We start from the raw sequence: 26,851 nt of genomic DNA, 5'->3' as shown, positions 1-26,851 counted from the left end.
ATGGAGAATAGTGATTCTGGGGTGAACGTAGCTGTGCAGCAGGAAGTAAGTGTCGACCATGGACTAATGAGCGGGAACGGCAAACACTCGGAAGGGGCTGAATTGTTCAGTGGACCGCGGCTAGGTGATCCTTTAAGCGGCGGGCTTTGTCCACAAACGGGGGCTTTTCCCGACGACGCGGGCGAGCCGGGACTAAGTCAGGTATGCAGTGAAAGTGAAGCTACCCTTGGCGAAGCTACGGTTTCTCAGGCGAACGAGGTGAGTGCACCGAAAGTAACAAATGACAATGTGCTACTGCAGTTTTTACAGAAGATGGATAAAGATAATAAGGAAAGATTAGAAGCGATGGATAGAGATAATAAGGAAAGAGATAGGGAGTATAAGGCAAGATTGGAGGCAAATAAGGAAAGATTGGAAGCGATGGATAGAGATAATAAGGAAAGGTTGGAAGCGATGGATAGGGAGACTAAGGAAAGATTGGAAGCGATGAACAGAGATAATAAGGAGAGAGATAGGGAGACTAAGGAAAGATTGGAAGCAAATAAGGAAAGATTGGAGGCAATGGATAAGGGAAATAAAGAGGCAATGAGGAAGCTACACACAGTTGTCGACGAGCGTCTGTCCGTAGTTAATAATCGGTTAGATGAGGGGGAGAAGAATCTGGATGCAGTGAAGCAAGAATGTGATGCCGTGAAAGAAAAAGCCAATAATCTGGAGGTACGAATAAGTGCAATAGAGAGCGGTATTACAGAACGTAGGGACGTGTTGCCGGATGAGCGAATCAAAGAGATAGTGGAGGACTTACTTGCAGATAAACAAGGGGCATTAGACAGCGTGGAAGCTAAAGTCACCCGGCAGGAAGTGGCGCTAAATAAACACAGGGATGAAGTTGTGGAGGTAGTGGTCAGAATGAATACGATTAGCGCAGATGTAGAAAAGATCAGTATAAGAGGCGAAACAGACTCTGACAGTACGCAGCGAGAGGTTTATGCCGACCAGGAGGAGATACAATCACTATTACAGTTTAAAGAGGCACAATTGGAAACAAATAGGAAACATAGGGAAGAACTAGCACAGTTGCAATTAGCGTGCAGAAGCGAAGGTGAAACACCACCAGGTAGATTGCAGAGGGAGAGTGAGATAAATTCAAAAAACGAAAATAGGAAGAAAGAGGAAGACGAACTCAGAGAGTTAGAAGAACGGTTGTGTCGGATAAAACAGGTGGCAAACCCAACTGGGTATAGTCCAAGGTCGGAAAACATAAATGCGGAAGAAGAATGTAGGAGGCACTTTGTGTCGGTACAAACGTACACTTGTTTTCCGGATCCTGATAACTACCAACATCCATGCCTGTGGCTGTCTCAATTTCAAGATTCATTACCTTCATCGTGGGGACCGCTCCTCAAAATGAAGTTTGTGTGTAACCATTTGAGGGACGAGGCTAAATATATAACACGCTAAATACACTCCTGGAAATTGAAATAAGAACACCGTGAATTCATTGTCCCAGGAAGGGGAAACTTTATTGACACATTCCTGGGGTCAGATACATCACATGATCACACTGACAGAACCACAGGCACATAGACACAGGCAACAGAGCATGCACAATGTCGGTACTAGTACAGTGTATATCCACCTTTCGCAGCAATGCAGGCTGCTATTCTCCCATGGAGACGATCGTAGAGATGCTGGATGTAGTCCTGTGGAACGGCTTGCCATGCCATTTCCACCTGGCGCCTCAGTTGGACCAGCGTTCGTGCTGGACGTGCAGACCGCGTGAGACGACGCTTCATCCAGTCCCAAACATACTCAATGGGGGACAGATCCGGAGATCTTGCTGGCCAGGGTAGTTGACTTACACCTTCTAGAGCACGTTGGGTGGCACGGGATACATGCGGACGTGCATTGTCCTGTTGGAACAGCAAGTTCCCTTGCCGGTCTAGGAATGGTAGAACGATGGGTTCGATGACGGTTTGGATGTACCGTGCACTATTCAGTGTCCCCTCGACGATCACCAGTGGTGTACGGCCAGTGTAGGAGATCGCTCCCCACACCATGATGCCGGGTGTTCGCCCTGTGTGCCTCGGTCGTATGCAGTCCTGATTGTGGCGCTCACCTGCACGGCGCCAAACACGCATACGACCATCATTGGCACCAAGGCAGAAGCGACTCTCATCGCTGAAGACGACACGTCTCCATTCGTCCCTCCATTCACGCCTGTCGCAACACCACTGGAGGCGGGCTGCACGATGTTGGGGCGTGAGCGGAAGACGGCCTAACGGTGTGCGGGACCGTAGCCCAGCTTCATGGAGACGGTTGCGAATGGTCCTCGCCGATACCCCAGGAGCAACAGTGTCCCTAATTTGCTGGGAAGTGGCGGTGCGGTCCCCTACGGCACTGCGTAGGATCCTACGGTCTTGGCGTGCATCCGTGCGTCGCTGCGGTCCGGTCCCAGGTCGACGGGCACGTGCACCTTCCGCCGACCACTGGCGACAACATCGATGTACTGTGGAGACCTCACGCCCCACGTGTTGAGCAATTCGGCGGTACGTCCACCCGGCCTCCCGCATGCCCATTATACACCCTCGCTCAAAGTCCGTCAACTGCACATACGGTTCACGTCCACGCTGACGCGGCATGCTACCAGTGTTAAAGGCTGCGATGGAGCTCCGTATGCCACGGCAAACTGGCTGACACTGACGGCGGCGGTGCACAAATGCTGCGCAACTAGCGCCATTCGACGGCCAACACCGCGGTTCCTGGTGTGTCCGCTGTGCCGTGCGTGTGATCATTGCTTGTACAGCCCTCTCGCAGTGTCCGGAGCAAGTATGGTGGGTCTGACACACCGGTGTCAATGTGTTCTTTTTTCCATTTCCAGGAGTGTATATAACACGCCAACTTCAAATCGGAAAGCACAAGGGGCGATGCGTACCAACAGGGCGCCTTTTGTCCCGGTCGGGGAAGTGTTCTCGAGTAGATGTTTGAATGGGATGATACGGTGACACTAATTCGTCTGCCGTGGTCTCTCATCGCCAGATTATACTAGAATGCACTATCTGACTATGTGCATCCGTTTGCACTCCTGCGGCACCATGCGGACGACCTGTAATTACAAGAAGACAATGTCGCACCCCAACCCACCCTGTTTTCTGTCAGAACGACGCGAAGACCGTTCTTCGGACGTAAGTAGCCACCGTGATCTTACTGATCTCACATGGAACAGCACGGATCGAAGTCGTGCGTGTTTGGACTCAGCTGTGAACAGTCTATGTAAGTTGAGCGCAGCGGTTGAACGTCCGTGGACAACGAAGGGTCTCCAGCGTTTTCCATGTCTCGTGGAGTTCACGACTCAACGGCTCACTGGTGAGGGAGGCTCTCCAATGCTTTCCATATCTCGTGGAGTCTATGCCACGAGCGGTCACTGCTGTCGAGAGAGCACGCACAATGAAGCGCTGCATGCTGCTATTATAGCACGAGGTTTACGTTTTCACCCGAATCTGGTTTGTACGTAAACCGATTTCCTGATTTTCGTTTCTTTTTTTTTTTTTTTTTTTTTTTGTCTGAACACTCGAATATCGATTACAGAAATGCTGTTGGTCTGCAGCTTCCACAACCGGGTTTCGGGGACCGTGTAAACGCTCTGCCATGTCTGAGTTGCAACTTGGTCATCACGTTACTACTTGCCTTTTAAAGCGTTGATTAATGTGGGCGTAGTTAACTTACGTGAAGTAACTGAACTGAATGGGAACTTATTAATTTCTTTTATTTAATTGACATGAAGCAATGTTTTTTTTTTCTTTGCGCGATGGAAAGAGACACTTAAATACGGTTATATTACGGAATTAGTGAGGTGAACTAGTTGTCAACAGTCTAGAAGAAGGGAGGAGGAGATTAATGTTTAACATCCCGTCGACAACGAGGTCATTAGAGAATGAGCACAAGCTCGTATCAGAAAGGATAGGAAGAAAATCGGCCGTGCCGTTTCAAAAGAACCATCCCGGCATTTGCCTGAAGCTATTTAGTGAAGTCACGAAAAACCTAGTTTAGGATGGCCAGGCGAAGGGTTTGAGCCGCCGTCCTCCCGAATACGAGTCCAGTGTGCCAACCACTGCGCCACCTCGCTCGGTCAACGATCTTATATCCTGCGAAGAAGACTTACTCATACATCTGTATACCTACTCTCGCTTTTATCAACAAAGGCTCTCGTACAATGGCTGAAGAAAATAGATCATAATTCTATGTACAGGAATAAAAATGTGTTTTTACTTATTAGACATTTCCCTAGCCATTTCGCGTCACCAAAACATCAGAGCGTAATGAACGTTAACCAGTTATCGCTTCGCCGCATTTCTTCACGGCTCGTGTGACTCCTTTGGCGTAATAAGATAGTTTTGCAGACGTTAATTGATGTCGATCAGAATTTTAATCACCTATTCTTGACAAATACATCCTCCTCCTCCTCTTCCTCCCACTCCTCCGCCTCCATCTCCTTCTCCTCCTCAAGAGTCGAATGGCATTCAATAGTTTTCTTTCTTTGTCAAAAATATTACTGGTACGAAGGAAGTGACAGCTTCCTTTCATCATGATGACGAAATCGCCTCAACTGATTTACTGACATAAGTAATGTAAAACAAATGACACGCGGAAAAGAGATATTCAGTCGGCTTAGCTAAATCAGTTCTGGTCTTACGTGTAAACAAGACAGAAAAACTTGTGTCTTAAATTCTGTGTTTTTGTCTTGCGCATGTGAACACGACGTAGCTAGGCGTTTCTAATTTATGTGACTGAGACAATTTCTTGTCGGTCTGTCCTCCACGTGCAATGGAAAAGATTCCACCGATAAACACAAAATTGGAGTACATCCAGAAATGCGTTGCAGTGGCTAAACTTAACTACAGGTGCCCTTAGCGCAGCTCCGAGCCTGTGATACTACTCCCAGAGCTTCTGCTTGAAAACGCGGTAAAGTGTATGGCACCAAGCGGAGGACTGGTTCATCAGGTTGTCGGGATGCGTGCTCACGCGCATGCGCACTAGCGTACGTGCGGGGGCGTAGCCAGTGACTTGCAACGACGCTTCTGTATTCCATGTCCGTCGCTCCTGCCGAACCCACTATGACTACTACCTACTCCCATTGTCGCTTGACTCTTAACAGCCATAGCCAATGTACACTACTGGCCATTAAAATTGCTACACCACGAAGATGACGTGCTACAGACGCGGATTTTAACCGACAGGAAGAAGATGCTGTGATATGAAATTGATTAGCTTTTCATAGCATTCACACAAGGTTGGCTCCGGTGGCGACACCTACAATGTGCTGATATGAGGAAAGTTTCCAACCGATTTCTCACACACAAACAGCAGTTGACCGGCGTTGCGTGGTGAAACGTTGTTGTGATGCCTCGAGTAAGGAGGAGAAATGCGTACCATCACGTTTCCGACTTTGATAAATGTCGGATTGTAGCCTATCGCAATTGCGGTTTATCGTATCGCGACATTGCTGCTCGCGTTGGTCGTATCACTAGCAGTCGAGATGACAGGCATCTTATCCGCATGGCTGTAACGCATCGTGCAGCCACGTCTCGGTCCCTGAGTCAACAGATGGGGACGTTTGCAAGACAACAACAATCTGCACGAACACTTCGACGACGTTTGCAGCAGCATGGACTATCAGCTCGGAGACCATGGCTGCGGTTACCCTAGATGCTGCATCACAGACAGGAGCGCCTGTGATGGTGGACTCAACGACGAACTTGGGTGCACGAATGGTAAAACGTCATTTTTTCGGATGAATCCAGCTTTTGCTTACAGCATCATGATGGTCGCATCCGTGTTTGGCGACATTGCGGTAAACGCACATTAAAAGCGTGTATTCGTCATCGCCACACTAGCGTATCACCCGACGTGATGGTAGGGGGTGCCATTGGTTACACGTCTCGGTCACCTCTCGTTCGCATTGACGGCACTTTGAACAGCGGACGTTACATTTCACATGTGTTACGACCCGTGGCTCTATCCTTCATTCGATCCCTGTGAAACACTACATTTCAGCAGGATAATGTACGACCGCGTGTTGCAGGTCCTGTACAGGCCTTTCTGGATACAGAAATTGTTCGACTGATGCCCTGGTCAGCACATTCTCCAGATCTCTCATCAATTGGAAACGTCTGGTCAATGGTGGCCGAGCAACTGGCTTGTCACAATACGCCAGTCTCTACTCTTGATGATCTGTGGTACCGTGTTGAAGCTGCATGGGCAGCTGTAACTGTACACGCCATCCAAGCTCTGTTTGACTCAATACCCAGGCGTATCAAGGGCGTTATTACGGCCAGAGGTGGTTGTTCTGGGTACTGATTTCTCAGGATCTATGCACCCAAATTGCGTGAAAATGTAATCTCATGTCAGTTCAAGTATAATATATTTGTCCAATGAATACCGGTTTAACATCTGCGTTTCTTCTTGGTGTAGCAATTTTAATAGCCAGTAGTGTATTTACCTCGCCGGTTCTCATATTCTTCTTATTTGCATACCTAAACATTATGGGACTGATTTCCGTGGATGACTCCTTTGACTCTCAAAAATCATTCGAGTATAAGTGACCATTTTCTCTAAAAGGGTACTTCTAGCTTTCTCGGATAAAATGCGTTTATCATAAATCATTGAAGACAAATTGAATGCCGGCCATGATGGCCACACGGTTAAAGGCGCTACAGTCTGGAACCGCGCGACCGCTACGGTCGCAGGTTTGAATCCTGCCTCGGGCGTGGATGTGTGTGATGTCCTTAGGTTGGTTAGGTTTAAGTAGTTCTAAGTTCTAGGGGACTGATGACCTTAGAAGTTAAGTCCCATAGTGCTCAGAGCCATTTGAACCATTTGAACAAATTGAATGGTAAAGCTAGTTTAGAACCGCCTGCTGCGGGTACAGCTACCGTTAAGCCGTCGTCTCACGTGACGGAGAAACAAATGTGGATCTGGAGCTTGTGTTATCACACCGTGCAATTCCGCGCTCCACTACACTGAGAAGCTCGAAACGAAGAATCTGGCGTGTCATGTCTTTGTCTCGCGGAGAGGAACGTAATCAATGAGTAGAAGCATAGGCTTTAAGTCACAAGTATAAGTTACGAACCGCCACATTGTATGGAGATGAACTCCACATTTGGAGTCATTTTTTACTGTAGATACTTGGCATGAACATAAGTTGTTTCTAATCATCAGTACTTTGAGGATCTCTCAAAAACCCATTGTTTTAGGTATGATTTGTTATAGTATCATAAAATCATAATAAACTACATATCGGTTATTAAACGCTTTGTAATTCCTCGTTACATAGCTGGCCATTCATTAAACTAAAACATATTCCTGTATTCCATTTAAAGTCACGCATTCCCGTTTTACAGTAGAGAAAATTAAATGATAGGATACTAAGAGTCAATGGAATGGAGTATTATACGCAAAGTAGCAAGGGGATTCATTCAAAGACTTTCTAAAAAAACGTCCCTTTCGTTTCACAACTTCTATACAAAACCAACGCACGTAGTGCTAAAGTCCTTACCGTCTGTGATTTTCTAGCATCTGGGAGACTTTGTGTTCGAGATTTTAGAGTTCGAGATTTTAGCGTTTGAGTTCTGAGTATCCGCATCTCTTGAGTTCATGCGGCATTGCGTGAAATAGTTGATATCATTAGAAGCCGGGCTAGTTAAAAGTAAATTTCTGTTCGTTTGATTTATTGTCAGAAGTATGAAAGCTAACAGTACTGAGATAACACTAATATCCAGCGGACATCTCAACCGACAGCAGATCGATACCATTAGTTCCAAATTAAGAACTGCAGTTGTTGCCGAAGCTGCTACTCAAACATCACGTCCCAACTTGACTTTAGATTATAGACCCTGTTTGGACATTTATTATCGGGTCAAAGTGTGACCATTAATAGTAGTGAATCACATCTAAGAAAATGAGCTAATAAAAACCGAGTTAACGAAAAACTATCGTGTCCTACGATTTCGAATAGATTATCACGAAATGTAAACCGTATATTGCCGGCCGGAGTGGCCATCCGGTTCTAGGCGCTACAGTCTGGAACACATTGACACCGGTGTGTCAGACCCACCATACTTGCTCCGGACACTGCGAGAGGGCTGTACAAGCAATGATCACACGCACGGCACAGCGAACACACCATGAACCGCGGTGTTGGGTCGAATGGCGCTAGCTGCGCAGCATTTGTGCACCGCCGCCGTCAGTGTCAGCCAGTTTGCCGTGACATACGGAGCTCCATCGCAGTCTTTAACACTGTTAGCATGCCGCGACAGCGTGGACGTGAACCGTATGTGCAGTTGACGGACTTTGAGCGAGGGCGTATAGTGGGCATGCGGGAGGCCGGGTGGACGTACCGCCGAATTGCTCAACACGTGGGGCGTGAGGTCTCCACAGTACATCGATGTTGTCGCCAGTGGTCGGCGGAAGGTGCACGTGCCCGTCGACCTGGGACCGGACCGCAGCGACGCACGGATGCACGCCAAGACCGTAGGGGACCGCACCGCCACTTCCCAGCAAATTAGGGACACTGTTGCTCCTGAGGTATCGGCGAGGACCATTCGCAATCGTCTCCATGAAGCTGGGCTACGGTCCCGCACACCGTTAGGCGGTCTTCCGCTCACGCCCCAACATCGTGCAGCCCGCCTCCAGTGGTGTCGCGACAGGCGTGAATGGAGGGACGAATGGAGCCGTGTCGTCTTCAGCGATGAGAGTCGCTTCTGCCTTGGTGCCAATGATGGTCGTATGCGTGTTTGGCGCCGTGCAGGTGAGCGCCACAATCAGGACTGCATACGACCGAGGCACACAGGGCCAACACCCGGCATCATGGTGTGGGGAGCGATCTCCTACACTGGCCGTACACCACTGGTGATCGTCGAGGGGACACTGAATAGTGCACGGTACATCCAAACCGTCATCGAACCCATCGTTCTACCATTCCTAGACCGGCAAGGGAACTTGCTGTTCCAACAGGACAATGCACGTCCGCATGTATCCCGTGCCACCCAACGTGCTCTAGAAGATGTAAGTCAACTACCCTGGCCAGCAAGATCTCCGGATCTGTCCCCCATTGAGCATGTTTGAGACTGGATGAAGCGTCGTCTCACGCGGTCTGCACGTCCAGCACGAACGCTGGTCCAACTGAGGCGCCAGGTGGAAATGGCATGGCAAGTCGTTCCACAGGACTACATCCAGCATCTCTACGATCGTCTCCATGGGAGAATAGCAGCCTGCATTGCTGCGAAAGGTGGATATACACTGTACTAGTGCCGACATTGTGCATGCTCTGTTGCCTGTGTCTGTGTGCCTGTGGTTCTGTCAGTGTGATCATGTGATGTATCTGACCCCAGGAATGTGTCAATAAAGTTTCCCCTTCCTGGGACAATGAATTCACGGTGTTCTTATTTCATTTTCCAGGAGTGTAGTTTATTTCACTTTAATATTAAAGGGAATCAGCTTCAACGTACAAAATAATGAGCTGTAATAAACAAACGTTGTGACTTTTGAATAGATTTAAGTGTCAAGAAGTCGTTTCTCAAAGTATTTGTATGGAGTGTAGCCATGTATGGAAGTGAAACATGGACGATAAATATTTTAGACAAGAAGAGAATAGAAGCTACAGAAGAATGCTGAAGATTAAATGGGTAGATCACATAACTAATGAGTAGGTATTGAATAGAATTGGGGAGGAGTTTGTGACACAACTTGACTAGAAGAAGGGATCGGTTGGTAGAACATGTTCTGAGGCATCAAGGGATCACCAATTTAGTACTGGAGGGCAGCGTGGAGGACAAAAATAGTAGAGGGAGGCCAAGAGATGAATACACTAAGTAGATTCAGAAGAATGTAAGTTGCAGTAGGTACTGGGAGATCAAGAAGCTTGCACAGGATAGAGTAGCATGGAGAACTGCATCAAACCAGTCTCAGGACTGAAGACTACAACAACAACAACAGTGACTTTTTACTGAATTAATTCGGTGTACATGAGCTATCAGTGATATGAATTAATTTTGATACGCGAATGGGTCGCCTAGTAACTGTTAATAAGAATCTTTGGCGGCAACCGATAAAGAACGCAGCTATCCGATAGTAATAACTTGAATCTAAACTTATTAACGGGGGAGAGTGACTCAGATTACGGCAAAGAGCGGAGGTAAAAAATATTCACTGCAATAACACATAGTTTTGAGTCACCTCGCTTTCACGTATCTCGACGAGGTGAAGAGTTCTGGCTGGGCATAGAAAAAGAACATAACACTTCCGCTGATCGTGGAAGTACAGTAGACAGCAATAGCAGGTGTCACAGTTCCCCATCTTTGATGCTTTTACGGTTGTAACTTGAGTACTATGAAAGTACGCCGTTTCAATTCTATAGCACAATGCTGGTATATCAAAAGTGCGTCGTTTTGGGTTGAATTTGCGATGGCAGTTAAATATCAAATAATGACATTTGTAGATACAGCCGTTACACTGTTTATGCCATGTAACTGAGGCACTGCAGGAGCGTAGAACCCGTAGAGTATCTGATAGCGTCGTGAATTTTTAAGTGCACTTTAGGTTCGTATCTAGCTACCTCCAAATTTTTTCACCTTTTGTTTTCCAAAAGAAGCTGTGCTTATTATTAATTTCATAGAAGTGTTATATGTAATAGTCGACGATATTTGTTATAAATAATGTATTTGCTGCAATTGAACCGGCGAGGTGTTGCAGCGGTTATTACACTGGACTCGCATTCGGGAGAACGATGGATCAAACCCGCGTCCGGCCATGCAGATTTAAGTTTCCCGTGTTTTCCCTAAGTCTCTCCATCAAATGCCGAGATGGATCCTTTGAAAGAACACAGCCGACTTCCTTCGCCGTCTTTCACACAATCCGAGCTTGCTCTTCGTTTCTAATGACACAGATGTCGACGAGACTTTAAACCCAACCTTCCTTCTTTCCTTCCCTCCTCCCTTGCTGCAGTTCTTGTGGCATAGGTCAAAGACTGAAATGTTCCCGCAGTGGCCGGAAATTTTGATTGCCAGTCTATGTCAGAAGTTAAATACATGTTACACACAGGAAGTTTTTGCTACTGTGAAACTTCGTGTAAAAGTACCGAGTGTTCAAGGACCAGTGGTAAATATTTAGGCACAAGAAATGAGCGATCATTCGAAGTAAAAATATCTAATGAACATGGGCTCCAAAACGCTTACATCAAGACCTATGAGCATTTGTTCATCTTCGATACTGTAAAACAAATCTTTCCTACAGCAAGTTCTTTGCTTTCCATATTTTCGGAGAAGGTAGTACGAACCAATCAAGGAAAATTGCCTTCTACAAATACACCATAAGAACTACGAGCACTTGCTCAGTAGGAGAGATATGTTTCGCAGTAACAAGGATGAACAAGTGCTCGCACGGCAAAGATATTCACTTTAGAGCACATATGAACTGGGCAATTTATTCTTTTGTTTTGGTGCATATTACCGCCAATCAAAACATGGAAAGCAAGGAGTTTGCAGTAGAAAGGATTTGTTTTGCTGTATAGAAGATGAAGAAGCGTTCGTAGCTCTTAAGTAACTCATTTTAGAGCCTATGTTTATGGGATTTTTTTCTCACTCGAATGATATTTCCTGTCAAATCCCAGAATATGTCTTGGTTTTATTGACGTCCTCAGGTTTGTATCTGACGTGGAACTATCTTTTCCAGTGATGGAGAGGAGTTCCGAAAAAAAAGTCGTCTCCATTCGAATGAAATTACGAATCGAATCCCGATCTTGAAACCTACGTGAAGGTCTTTACTTAAGAGTGATGGTTGTCAATACAACATGGAAAATATGTGTATTGTCCCATCAAATACCGATATGGGACATTATACACTACTGGTCATGAAAATTGCTACACCAAGAAGAAATGCAGATGATAAACGGTATTCATTGGACAAATATATTATACTAGAACTGACATGTGATTACATTTTGACGCAATTTGGGTGCATAGATCCTGAGAAATCAGTACCCAGAATAACCACCTCTGGCCGTAATAACGGCCTTGATACGCCTGGGCATTCAGCCAAACAAAGCTTGGATGGCATGTACAGGTACAGCTGCTCATGCAGCTTCAACACGATACCACAGTTCATCAAGAGTAGTGACTGGCGTATTGTGACGAGCCAGTTGGTCGGCCACCATTGACCAGATGTTTTTAATTGGTGAGAGATCCGGAGAATGTGTTGGCCAGGGCGAGCAGCAATGTCGCGATACGATAAACAGCAATCACGATAGACTGCAATCCGACCTTTATCAAAGTGGGAAACGTGATGGTATGCATTCCTCCTCCTTACACGAGGCATCACAACAACGTTTCACCAGGCAACGCCGGTCAACTGCTGTTTGTGTATGAGTAGTCGGTTGGAAACTTTCCTCATGTCAGCACGTTGATGGTGTCTCCACCAGCGCCAACCTTGTGTGAATGCTGGCCAGGGCAGCAGTCGAACATTTTCTGTATCCAGAAAGGCCCGTACAGGACCTGCAACATGCGGTCGTGCATTATCCTGCTGAAATGTAGAGTTTCACAGGGATCGAATGAAGAGTACAGCCACGGGTCGTAACACATCTGAAACGTAAAGCCTACTGTTCAAAGTGCCGTCAATGTGAACAAGAGGTGACCGATATGTGTAACCAATGGCACCCCATACCATCACGCCAGGTGATACGCCAGTATGGCGATGACGAATACACGCTACCATTGTGCGTTCCCCCCCTCCCCCATGAACCATGGACCTTGCCCTTGGATAGCCGTACCGTATGTGCAACCACAACGGAGGGGTATCTGTTGACAGGCTAGACAAACGTGTGGTTCCTGAAGAGGGGCAGCAGCCCTTTCAGTAGTTGCAGGGGCAACAGTCTGGATGATTGACTGATCTGGCCCTGTAACACTAACCAAAACGGCCTTGCTGTGCTGGTACTGCGAACGGCTGAAAGCAAGGGGAAACTACAGCCGTCATTTTTCCCGAGGGTATGCAGCTTTACTGTATGATTAAATGATGATGGCGTCCTCTTGTGTAAAATATTCCGGAGCTAAAATAGTCCCCCATTCGGATCTCCGGGCGGGGACTACTCAAGAGGACATCGTTATCAGGAGAAAGAAAACTGGCGTTCTACGGATGGGAGCATGGAATGTCAGATCCCATAATCGGGCAGGTAGGTTAGAAAATTTAAAAAGGGAAATGGATAGGTTAAAGTTAGATATAGTGGGAATTAGTGAAGTTCGGTGGCAGGAGGAACAAGACTTTTGTTCAGGTGAATACAGTGTTATAAATAAAAAATCAAATAGGGGTAGTGGAGGAGTCGGTTTAATAATGAATAAAAAATACGTGTGCGGGTAAGCTACTACAAACAGCATAGTGACCGCATTATTGTGGCCAAGATCGACACGAAGCCCACGCCTACTACAGTAGTACAAGTTTATATGCCAACTAGCTCTGCAGATGATGAAGAAATTCATGACATGTACGATGAGATAAAAGAAATTATTCAGGTAGTGAAGGAAGACGAAAATTTAATAGTCATGGGTGACTGAAATTCGACAGCAGGAAAAGGAAGAGAAGGAAACGTAGTAGGTGAATATAGATAGGGGCTAAGAAATGAAAGAGGAAGCCGCCTGGTAGAGTTTTGCAAAGAGCACAACTTAATCATGGCTAACACTTGGTTCAAGAATCATGAAAAAAGGTTGTATACATGGAAGAACCGTGGAGATACTGGAATGTTTCAGATAGATTATATGATGGTAAGACAGAGATTTAGGAACCAGGTTTTAAATTGTAAGACATTTCCAGGGTCAGATGTGGACTCTGACCCCAATCTATTGGATATGAACTGTAGAAGGTGGGAATTTAAGGAGATGGGACCTCGATAAATTGAAATAACCAGAGGTTGTACAGAGTTTCAGGGAGAGCATAAGGGAACAATTGACAGGAATGGGGGAAAGAAATACAGTAGAAGAAGAATTAGTAGCTTTGAGGAATGAAATAGTGAAGGCAGCACAGGATCATGTAGGTCAAAAGACGAGGGCTAGTAGAAAATCTTGAATAAGAGAAGAGATACTGAATTTAATTGATGAAAGGAGAAAATACAATAATGCAGTAAGTGAAGCAGGCAAAAAGGAATACAAACGTCTCAAAAATGAGATCGACAGGAAGTGCAGAATGGCTAAGCAGGGATGGCTGGAGGACAAATGTAAGGATGCAGAGGCTTATCTCAAGAGGTGTAAGATAGATACTGCCTACAGGAAAATTAGGAAAATTAAGGAGACCTTTGGAGAAAAGAGAACCACTTGCATGAATATCAAGAGTTCAGATGGAAGCCCAGTTCTAAGCAAAGAAGGGAAAGCAGAAAGGTGGAAGGAGATATAGAGCGTCTATACAGGGGCGATGTTCTTGAGGACAATATTATGGAAATGGAAGTGGCTGGAGATGAAGATGAATTGGGAGATATGATATTGCGTGAAGAGTTTGACAGAGCACTAAAAGACCTAAGTCGAAACAAGGGCCGTAGTAGACAACATTCTATTAGAACTACTGACAGCCTTGAGAGAGCCAGTCCTGACAAAACTCTACCATCTGGTGAGCAAAATGTATAAGACAGACGAAATTCCCTCAGACTTCAAGAAGAATATAATAATACCAATCCCAAAGAAAGCAGGTGTTGACAGATGTGAAAATTACCGAACTATCAGTTTAATAAGTCAAGGCAGCAAAATACTAACGCGAATTCTTTACAGACGAATGGAAAAACTAGTAGAAGCCGACCTCGGTGAAGATCAGTTTGGATTCCGTAGAAATGTTGGAACACGTGAGGCAATACTGACCCTACGACTTATTTTAGAAGAAAGATTAAGGAAAGGCAAACCTACGTTTCTAGCATTTGTACACTGACAATGTTGACTGGAATACTCTCTTGCAAATTCTAAAGGTGGCAGGGGTAAAATGCAGGGAGCCAAAGGCTATTTACAATTTGTACAGAAGCCAGATGGCAGTTATAAGAGTCGAGGGACATGAAAGGGAAGCAGTGGTTGGGAAGGGAGTGAGACAGGGTTGTAGCCTCTCCCCATTGCTATTCAATCTGTATATTGAGCAAGCAGTGAAAGAAACAAAAGAAAAGTACGAAGTAGGTATTAAAATCCATGGAGAAATAAAAACTTTGAGGTTCGCCAACGATATTGTAATTCTCTCGGAGACAGCAAAGGACTTGGAAGAGCAGTTGAACAGAATGGACATTGTCTTGAAAGGAGGGTATAAGATGAACACCAACAAAAGCAAAACGAGGATAATGGAATGTGGTCGAGTTAACTCGGGTGATGCTGAGGGAATTAGATTAGGAAATGAGACACTTAAAGTAGTAAGAGTTTTGCTATTTGGGAAGCAAAATAACTGATGATGGTCGACGTAGACAGGATATAAAATGTAGACTCGCAATGGCAACGAAAGCGTTTCTCAAGAAGAGAAATTTGTTAACATCGAGTATTGATTTAAGTGTCAGGAAGTCGTTTCTCAAAGTATTTGTATGGAGTGTAGCCATGTATGGAAGTGAAACATGAACGATAAATAGTTTGGACAAGAAGAGAATAGAAGCTTTTGAAATGTCGTGCTACAGAAGAATGCTGAAGATTAGATGGGTAGATCACATAACTAATGAAGAGGTATTGAATAGATTTGTGGAGAAGAGAAGTTTGTTGCACAACTTGACTAGAAGAAGGGAGCGTGGAGTGAAAAAATAGTAGAGGGAGACGATGAGATGAATACACTAAGCATACTGAGAAGGATGTAGGCTGCAGCAGGTACTGGGAGATGAAGAAGCTTGTACAGGATAGAGTAGCATGGAGAGCTGCATCAAACCAGTCTCAGGACTGAAGACCACAACAACAACATCATTGTGCGTTCACCGCGATGTCGCCAAACACGGATGCGACCATCATGATGCTGTTAACAGAACCGGGATTCATCCGAAAAATTGACGTTTTGCCATTCGTGCACCCAGGTTCGTCGTTGAGTGCACCATAGCAGGCGCTCCTGTCTGTGATGCAGCGTCAAGGATAACCGCAGCCATGGTCTCCGAGCTGATAGTCCATGCTGCTGCAAACGTCGTCGAACTGTTCGTGCAGATGTTTGTTTTCTTGCAATCGTCCCCATCTGTTGACTCAGGGTTCGAGACGTGGCTGCATGATCCGTTACAGCCATGCGGATAAGATGCCTGTCATCTCGACTGCTAGTGATACGAGATCGTTGGGATCCAGCACGGCGTTTCGTATTACCCTCCTGAACCCATCGATTCCATATTCCGCTAATAGTCATTGGATCTCGACCAACGCGAGCAGCAATGTCACGATACGTTAAACCACAATCGCGATAGGCTACAACCCGACCTTTATCAAAATGGGAAACGTTATGGTACGCATTTCTCCTATTTACTCGAGGCATCACAACAACATTTCACCAGGCAACGCCGGTCAACTGCTGTTTGTGTATGAGAAATCGGTTGGAAACTTTCCTTGTGTCAGCACGTTGTGGGTGTCGCCAACGGTGCCAACCTTGTGTGAATGCTCGGAAAAGCTAATCATTTGCGTATCACAGCATCTTCTTCCTGTCGGTTAAATTTCGCGTCTGTAGCAGGTCATCTTCGTCGTGTTGCAATTTTAATGGCCAGTATTGCACTTTAACTACATTCAGTTTAAAACCGGAAATTGGATGGGAATTCAGTTGATTTAGGTATAACTCCTATTATAGTCTTATTAAAATTACTTGATGGGTGACAATTCAGTTCCCGCGTTTGAGCTGGTTTCGTCCGATGAGAGCGCTCAACGTCACGCCGGGGCCGTTCGCCATTGCCAAATTGCCACAACACTTGGACAGTTCACTTCCAATCCCTTGTCCGGCATTCCGTCTTGATGTGCTTGGATCCCGAATCATAGGTCTGCCACATTTATTTCGTATTTCATCACACACAACAACCACAAACGAGACGGAGAAATAATTATGCTAATGAATTACACACGTTCCATACACAGCACTAACTAAACACTTTTGGATATTTGCATACAAGATGCGATTCAGTGTCACATATGCGGTTATCATGACCACAGAGATCGGTTTACATTAGATAAGCATCGTACTGCATGAAACCGAGTTTTGGAAGGCTGCAATTCATCACAGTCAAAAACATAACAAATTGGTTGACTGCTGCGCTTCAGCACAATGGTTAGCGCATTAACCTGCCACGTTGAATTTTATAGATTCAAAGCTCATCAAATGCGATTTTTTAAAAATTCTGAATGTAATCAAACGCAGTGAATCTTTTTATTCCTTTATCTAATCAAAAGAATTTGATTACGATTTTTATTCAATTAAGTGCTTTAAAAGTATTTTTTTTACTAATAATTCTTTTCCACGTCATTTTCATCATGATATTGACTTATAATAATAAGTTTATTGCAGCCAAATTGCCATACAAATTCAATGTACAGTGATACTGATAAGATAAATTAGAAATTTCACATATTGTGATTTGCATAGTCACTTATTGTTCGTTTTCTTTTGGTACAGAGCTCTATATGGTAACGTTTGCAAATTTGGTGACACAGTTTACATTTCGTTTGGTTCATGATATGACGTGCTATTGCAAATAAGGTGGTGGAAACCATGGACTGCCAGTCTGGTGATCATGTGTCTCATTTCGAAGTTTTCCTTTGTCCATGTACGGTCAATCATGGCCCCTGTGCAGTAAAATTCTGGAGGTAAGTCTTCCCTTTTTTCCTTTAATGTTTTAAGTAGATTTTCCAAGGCGCTGCTATTGGGTAGCATCAAGATTATCCGAAGGTCTTCAATGAGGAAGGGTTCCCTCGCCAGCAGATAAAGTCTCGATCGTGTTGTTTTGGGATACTCCTATTGCTTTCTTTATATAGATCGCCTCTACTCTTTCTAGTGTTGTTGGGTTGTTCACTGTAAGATGTGGTCCAATAATTTCTATGCCGTACGTCAGTATTGGGAAAATTTTGGCTCTGAAAAGTGCCATTGCTGTCTCTAGGCTAAGGGATCTGATGTATTGTATTTCATGTATTACCATTGCCGCTTGCATTGCTCTCTCTGTTACATGTTTTGTGAAACATTTTGCAGTTGTTTGTATTGTGACCCCTAGGTACTTGTAGTCCGGTACAATCTTCAGTTTTCTCTCTCGTATGAAGATCTCAGCTTATGCAGGTGTTCTTCTCTCTTTTCTGAGCACCATCATTTCTGTTTTCGCCACATTTATTTCCAAGCCGTGTTCGGCACACCAATCTTCCATATCGTTTATCGCTTCTTGTAACTTTGCAATATTCTTCGCACCTATTACAATATCGCCTGCATATGCATATGAGACTACACCCTCCCTTTGGGGTATTGACTTATTTGCTCTTATTTTTCTACCGACCACTGTTTTTTCGTCTGGAATCTGCCTGTGTCGTCTATAATCTGAAGCCAAGTTTCAACGAGGACCGCTCATCGGTTGTGGTACCGCTGCAGTTTGTGTAGCCAGTGAGAGGATAATTTCAGGTAACCACTGATGGTAACAAATTACAGTTTCGTTATAGGGCTGAAACTGAACTTCCTCTGTCTTGAGTTTGCTCGTAGAGGTTAGCGTTAATAGGCGTGAACAAAGCCGTCGTGGTTTTAGTTAAGCCGCAGACGATTGTCTACCGGTTTCTCGGATACATCACACATCACGAGATTGTGGTTAGCTTAGGACAGGGCAACAAAATGCATCTCCTGCCGCAGTTCAGTCACACGTCACTTAAAGTCAGTTGTCGACGGTTGTTGTTGTTGTGGTCCTCAGTCCTGAGACTGGTTTGATGCAGCTCTCCATGCTACTTTATCCTGTGCAAGCTTCTTCATCTCCCAGTATGTACTGCAGCCTACATCCTTCTGAATATGCTTAGTGTATTCATCTCTTGGTCTCCCTCTACGATTTTTACCCTCCACCCTACCCTCCAATACTAAATTGGTGATCCCTTGATGCCTCCGAACATGTCCTACCAACCGATCCCTTCTTCTACTCAAGTTGAGCCACAAATTCCTCTTCTCCCCAATTCTATTCAGTACCTCCTCATTAGTTATGTGATCTACCCATCTAATCTTCAGCATTCTTCTGTAGCACCACATTTCGAAAGCTATTCTCTTCTTGTCCAAACTATTTATCGTCCATGTTTCACTTCCATACATGGCTACACTATATACAAATACTTTCAGTAACGACTTCCTGGCACTTAAATCTATGCTTGATGTTAACAAATTTCTCTTCTTCAGAAACGCTTTCCTTGCCATTGCCAGTCTACATTTTATATCCTCTCTACTTCGACCATCATCAGTTATTTTGCTCCCCAAATAGCAAAACTCCTTTACTACTTTAAGTGTCTCATTTCCTAATCTAATTCCCTCAGCATCACCCGACTTAATTCGACTACATTCCATTATCCTCGTTTTCCTTTTGTTGATGTTCATCTTATATCCTCCTTTCAAGATACTGTCCATTCCATCCAACTGCTCTTCCAAGTCCTTTGCTGTCTCTGACAGAATTACAATGTCATCGGTGAATCTTAATGTTTTTATTTCTTCTCCATGGATTTTAATACCTACTCCGAATTTTTCTGTTGTTTCTTTTACTGCTTGCTCAATATACAGATTGAACAACATCGGGGAGAGGCTACAACCCTGTCTCACTCCCTTCCCAACCACTGCTTCCCTTTCATGTCCCTCAACTCTTATAACTGCCATCTGGTTTCTGTACAAATTGTAAATAGCCTTTCGCTCCCTGTATTTTACACCTGCCATCTTCAGTATTTGAAAGAGAGTATTCCAGTCAACATTGTCAAAAGCTTTCTCTAAGTCTACAAATGCTAGATACGTAGTTTTGCCTTTTCTTAATCTAGCTTCTAAAATAAGTCGTAGGGTCAGTATTGCCTCACGTGTTTCCATATTTCTACGGAATCCAAACTGATCTTCCCCGAGGTCGGCTTCTACCAGTTTTGTTGTCGACAGAGCATCTGGTATTTCCGACATACCTCGAGGCGGCCACTTGTAGCACTATTCCGCGTTACATATTAACAGCACTTCTGTAGTGACTTGACGTGATTGTGTTGTTAATCGAGCGGCAGTCGGCGTCCGGTGTGGGAACACTGTAGAGGGAAGTGACAGACGTCAGTTGTCAAGTAACTTCAAACGGACTATGATATGTATCTCAGATCGTTGTACATCATTATATAGTGTTCCTCTACCAGCAGACTGCTGTTCAAGCCAACGAGATGCTTATAACAGTTTCCACAACGAACAACGAAACGTTGTCTCGAAACCTGGCAGAAAGTCCAAAGAGATTCTGGTCGTATGTCAAGTATGTTAGCGGCAAGAAACAATGAATGCCTTCTCTGCGCGATAGCAATGGAGACACTGTCGAATATAGTGCTACCAAAGCAGAGTTACTGAACAGTCTTCCGAAATGCCTTTACAAAAGAAGACGAAGTAAATATTCCAGAATTCGAACTGAGAACAGATGCCGACGTGACTAACGTAGAAGTAAATAACGGCAGAGTAGTGAAGCAACTTAAATCACTTAACGAAAGCAAGTCTTCTGGACCAGAATGTATACCAAATAGGTTCCTTTCGGAGTATGCTGTGCATTACCTCCATACTTAAACAATCATATACTACCGTTCGCTCGACGAATGATCCGCACCCAAAGACTGGAAAATTGCGCAGGTCACACAAATATTCAAGTAAGGTAGTAGGAGTAATCCACTAAATTACAGGCCCATGTCGTTAACGTCGATATGTAGCAGGATTTGGAACATAAATTGTGTTCGAACATTATGAATTACCTCGAAGAAAACTATCACACACCATCAACATGGGCTTAGGAAACATCGTTCCCGAGAAACATAACCAGCTCTTTATTCACATGAAGTGTTGAGTGTTACTGACGAGGGTTTTCAGATCGATTCCGTATTTCTGGATTTCCGGAAGGGTTTTGACACTGTACCACACAAGCGGCTCGTATTGAAATTGCATGCTTATGGAATATAGTCTCAGTTATGTGAATGGATTTGTGATTTCCTGTCAGAGACGCCACAGTTCGTGGTAACTGACGGAAAGTCATCGCGTAAAACAGAAGTGATTTCTGGCGTTCCCCAAGGTAGTGTTATAGGCCCTTTGCTGTTCCTTACCTATATAAACGATTTGGGAGACAACCTGAGCAGCCGTCTTAGGTTGTTTGCAGATAACGCTGTCGTTTATCGACTAATAAAGTTATCAGAAGATCAAAACAAACTGCAAAACGATTTAGAAAAAATATCTGAATAGTGCGAAAAGTGTGAGGTCATCCACAAGACTGCTGGAAGGAACTCGTTAAACTTCGTTTACACGATAAATCAGTCCAATCTAAAAGCCGTAAATTCAACTAAATACCTAGGTATTACAATTACGAACAACTTAATTTGGAAAGAGCACATAGAAAATACTGTGGGGAAGGCTAACCAAAGATTGCATTTTATTGGCAAGACACTTAGAAAATGTAACAGACCTACTAAGGAGACTGCCTACATTACGCTTGTCCATCCTCTTTTAGAATACTGCTGCGCGGTGTTTTGTATTATCGCGAAATATGGGGGAGAGTGTCACAGAAATGACACAGGATTTGGGCTGTAGACCATTGAAAGAAAGGCGTTTTTCGTTGCGACGGAATCTTATCACGAAATTCCAAAGGCTGACCACATGGAATGCCAGCACAACAGCAAATATTTCCACAATTACAAACACTATGACCTGACGCAGGAAAGTTACCAGACAACACATCTCCCGAAATACTAGATGGCCTACTGGCATCCTCTGGCAAATTTTCAGACACTAAATATCTTATTGTAGCAGCGTCAATCAGATCCTCTAAGTTATTCATCTCCATCAAAATGCAATCTAATTTCAAACTTAATAACAGACCTCAACAACCACCTAAGAGCTCTCTGAATTTTGTGTCTACCGTGCAACCACCTAACTGTCATTATATAATCATCAGCAAATGTCATATAACTCTCTTGTTCACTTAATGACTTCAAATCAATTTTTATAGACACAGTCCTCATTCGTAAATATATCACAGAGGCAACCACTTTGCCTTTCTTATATGCCAATACCTACATCCACACCTCTGATTATTAGGCAAACCAACTAAAAAACGATACACTTCACTAAACAAATCAAGCAGCTCTTGTATATTCCACTGAAACTGCCATAATGAATCAAGTACCAACAGAGCTGCACCTTCACTTATTCTGTTTCCATAAAACAACAATGCACAATTAAATATATTATCTTCTTGAAGATTCGGTGCGTTGGACTGGAGCAAGGAATCACGGATAACAAGTGTGAAATCAACAATGCGTCCCAATTACTTTCAAAGAAATTTCTTGCTGTCATTTATTTCCGCAATTACAAAAAACACATGCTATACACAAGCTGTTGAGGTATTCCTTGTACAAAACGTAAAATAATAATCAACTTTAACATTAAAATTAACACTCTTACGTAGTACATTGTCACTACTTTTCAGTGATTCATTACCATCCAACATAATGCCACAAACATAATGAGCAAAATCATTTAAATACAATTGACAATGTTCTGGAACCTGACACAGTTTTTCAACATTTGCAATAACTCCTCCGAAAGCAAAAATACTTTGTTGACACCGAGCTACATAGGGAGGAACGGTCACCACGATAAAATAAGGGAAATCAGAGCTCGTACGGAAAGATATAGGTGTTCATTCTGTCCGCGCGCTATACGACATTTGAGTAATAGAGAATTGTGAAGGTGGTTCGATGAACCATATGCCAGCCACTTAAATGTGATTTGCAGAGTAGCCATGTAGATGTAGATGTAGATCGACGCAGGCGGAGCCCTCTTCTCGATTTTGTTCACTCTTCTTCGACAATCGCTAATAGAACTAACGCAGCTATGTTATGCACGTCCGTTTTCGCAAAGAAATTGTGTGATTCGCGCTCCAGATGCGAAGACTGCCGCTGGAGAGCGCTACGGTCGCAAATCACGACTAGGAGCACGAGCCCTGAGATGTAGCAGGTAGTTTCAGAGCGTGCAGCCACCACAGCGGACTCCACGTATGGCGAGCTTCGCGCTGGAAAACACGTCCCGCTTGAGGACGGCTTCCGGAGGTAATGCAGAGACCGACCGCCCGAAGTAGCGTATTATTTGCTTCTTTATTACTACTTTTGCACTGCGAATAAGAACACCGTCAGATATTCATCGCCGGCCGCGGTGGCCTAGCGGTTCAGTCCGGAACCGCGCTACTGCTACGGTCGCAGGTTCGAATCCTGCCTCGGGCATGGATGTTTGTGATGTCATTAGGTTACTTAGGTTTAAGTAGTTCTAAGTCTAGGAGACTGATGACCGCAGATGTTAAGTCCCATAGTGCTCAGAGCCATTTGAACCATAAGATATTCATCATCCAGAATTTTAATTGAAAATATTGCAATTGCTGAATCGAGCTGAAAGAACAGGTTTTTGTTTGTCTGGCTAGTATTTTGGTGTGTTTCTTCGATTCGACGATATCACCAAAAGGAGCTTCCGGTTACTAAGAGACGTTAACGAAAGAGACTGAACCTAGCTCAATGCATATATAGCTTTATGTGATGAAAGCAACTGGCGACAGTAACACCATACTGATCCAAGGGGCGTTCTCATCATTTTGAAAAAAACTAGACACACACGTTTGTGTTTGTTTTAAGGTAAAGGATCATTTTTAAGGTCTAGTCTTTAATGAAATGTTGGGTAATATGTTATAATAAATAAAACAAATGTGTTACTGAAATCGTTTTACCGTAGAATCAAAAAGTTTGGTTTATACCGTAAACAATCACTTGGATCACTTTGGTACAAACATAGAATAGCATTACAGTTGCGTCACATAGAAACACTGAAAATCTAATAAGGTAATCAAAATTAACCATCTCCAAATCCGGAGGGTAGGATATTTTCATCGCCCTGGGGCTCATCGCTTCTAAGTCTTCTGGATACATGCTAAATTGATAGGTAAAACGTATGATAAATTGGCGGAACAAATTTAAGAATTTTTCTTATGTCTCGTTTATTTTTGTATTCTTTTGGCTTTGCTGCCCTAACCTGCGCAGGTACCTCATTTCGCAGCCTTATCAGAAATGTTTGCAAATGTGCTCCACTCAGCATAATAGTAGTGGATAAGGCTTGAGCCGTTGAAGAACTTTTTCGCGTTTTTGACATCTTTGCATCCTCTCCGAAAAACGGTTTGGTAATCTCCGTAGGTTTTCAAAATTCATAAACGTGTCAGTCATGTCTTTAACTTTTACGCTTCCGACAGTAACGCTCGAGGATCATCCATGTCTGAGGCTTAAATATCTCTGTCCTCTTCTCTCCCTCTCGACTTGAGAAGGAAAATCCACGCAATTTGGCAAGTATGTGTGGCAGCTCACAGGGTAGGGAATAACTGTATTTTCGAGATGGGATGATTTGTTGACCAGAAACATTAAGAAAGGCAACATGTTCCAACTTCTATTCTGTCCAGAGCAGCAGTCGCTAAAATCTTGTAGAGTATCTTCTGTGTCGTGATGGAATGAGGACATCACTTCCTGAAAACCCCTTGCCCCATAGTGTTCAGGCCACATGTTCATAACTATTTTTTCTCCGTCTTTTAGATAGGAACGTATTCCGAAATTTAGCATCTGAAGTTGCCCTAGATAACAGACCTCACCCATACTTAAATATCGATGGGCGAGTGTGCGCTCCAAGCCAAATGTTATACCTGCCAATGATTCGTCATCTTTAACTTTTGCATTACAGTCGCTCAAAATATTCCTCTTTTCAGTTGCCAGTTTGATATGATTGTCTTTGTGGTTTCTTAAAACTAAGCAGGTTTCTAGGTTTTCCTCTCCTTTTTTTACTACTTCATAAGTATTGCATGTATCTGTTTTAGGCACATAAAAATCCAAATGGAGCTCTGTCGTGAATACTTTTTGAATACTTCATACGTTTTATTAATGGACAGTTTCAGAGACAAGTATTGACGTGAAGACTTCATTTCCCTACAGTGAACTAAAAGCTTTTAATATGGTCTCTGATCAATGTCAGCACCTCCTGGCAGATCATGTCTGGAGGAAACTTACGCCCCTTTTGGTCATTTTCAGGTATTCCTAAGACTTTTTTTTTAATCGTAGTGCAAAGTCAATTTTTTTTGCTTATTTGGACCATATCTGAAAAAAGTTTTACAAAGTCTTTTGTGACATAATATAAACTACTTCGTCACACTTTTGTGACTTTCTGACGTCGTTTGGGTACTGACGTTTATATAACATTATATAACCAAGTAGTTTTTGCGTTCCATCAAGATAACTGGTAATACATGTTACCCGTCACTTCCTGATTTTCTACAGGAACATGTTCACTGCATTTAAATCAGAAGTTATATTAAACAAGCATGAATACTTTTGCTGGCACAGTGTTATATTTAACGTTGTTGTTATATTCCTGACCTGCTGTTCTTTTGCGTTTTCTTATATTCTCCTTCCATGCGTCCGTATTTCTTAGCCGCTTTCTTCCTCTAATATGTTCATAAGCCTCTTCATTGCCAACGACTTCTACTAAATTACCCATCACACCACAGGAAGACTGTCCAGTCGTTTGAAAAGTACCTGGAAGTAATAAAATCTCTGATAAAAGCCAAACCCCAAGACCTCCCGTACAGGAAACTAAAATGTAAGTAACTAACCAGTCAGACGGTCGGATCTCAAGTAAAGCTGTTCTAGATAAAAGCTGGTCAATGAAAATTCCATTGTATGATATCGACTCTTCACAGATATACTTACCTCTAATATGTGTTTCGCTGAGAGATTCATTCACCTGGTCTGGGAGGGGGGCGAAGGGGTGAGGGGTAGTAGGATATATTAGCGTTGGAAAAACCCCGATTACTTTCGGAATCGCTCGATTAACTTTGTAATGCTAACGTATTTTCCGCTCTAGAGGGTTTGTTTCTGTCGTCCATTTCACTGATACGTCCATTTAACTCGGGAAATATACACACAAACAGCAACAACGCTACACTCGTGCGCCACAAAGTGTATATAGTGCACAGCAAAGAGAATATAGTCAGCAAGAAGAATTGTCGAAACCAGAGAGCATGTTGTTGTTGTGGTCTTCAGTCCTGAGACTGGTTTGATGCAGCTCTCCATGCTACTCTATCCTGTGCAAGCTTCTTCATCTCCCAGTATGTACTGCAGCCTACATCCTTCTGAATCTGCTTAGTGTATTCATATCTTGGTCTCCCTCTTCGATTTTTACCCTCCACGCTGCCATCCAATACTAAATTGGTGATCCCTTGATGTCTCAGGATATGTCCTACCAATCGATCCCTTCTTCTAGTCAAGTTGTGCCACAAGCTCCTCTTCTCCCCAATTCTATTCAATACCTCTCATTAGTTATGTGATATACCCATCTAACCTTCATCATTCTTCTGTAGCACCGCATTTCGAAAGCTTCTATTCTCTTCTTGTCCAAACTATTTATCGTCCATGTTTCACTTCCATACATGGCTACACTCCATACAAATACTTTAAGAAACGACTTCCTGACACTTCAATCTACACTCAATGTTAACAAATTTCGCTTCTTCAGAAACGCTTTCCTTGCCATTGCCAGTTTACATTTTATATCCTCTCTACTTCGACCATCATCAGTTATTTTGCTCCCCAAATAGCAAAACTCCTTTACTACT

At 43.8% G+C, this 26,851-nt stretch overlaps 1 protein-coding gene across 1 annotated transcript; it reads left to right on the top strand.

The window, feature by feature from the left end:
- On the top strand, positions 1-25,090 carry LOC126188783 (IgA receptor-like). Its single transcript, XM_049930395.1, has 2 exons — positions 1-897; positions 25,058-25,090. The coding sequence occupies exons 1-2, from the start codon at positions 1-3 to the stop codon at positions 25,088-25,090; spliced, it is 930 nt and encodes a 309-aa protein (XP_049786352.1).
- The last annotated feature ends 1,761 nt before the right edge of the window (positions 25,091-26,851 follow it).

The sequence above is a fragment of the Schistocerca cancellata genome, chromosome 5, assembly GCF_023864275.1.
Source record: "Schistocerca cancellata isolate TAMUIC-IGC-003103 chromosome 5, iqSchCanc2.1, whole genome shotgun sequence".
NCBI lineage: Eukaryota > Metazoa > Arthropoda > Insecta > Orthoptera > Acrididae > Schistocerca > Schistocerca cancellata.
The sequence above is the reverse complement of the archived record's forward strand: the minus strand, read 5'-3'. Positions and strand labels throughout refer to the sequence as shown.

What these genes read in the sequence shown, in the direction of transcription:
- LOC126188783 (XM_049930395.1), top strand. Translation starts at nt 1, where the DNA reads ATGGAGAATAGTGATTCTGGGGTGAACGTAGCTGTGCAGCAGGAAGTA. An exon ending in ACAGGGATGAAGTTGTGGAG is followed by an intron (nt 898 to 25,057) that starts GTAGTGGTCAGA and finishes TATCTGTTTTAG; the next exon opens with GCACATAAAAATCCAAATGG.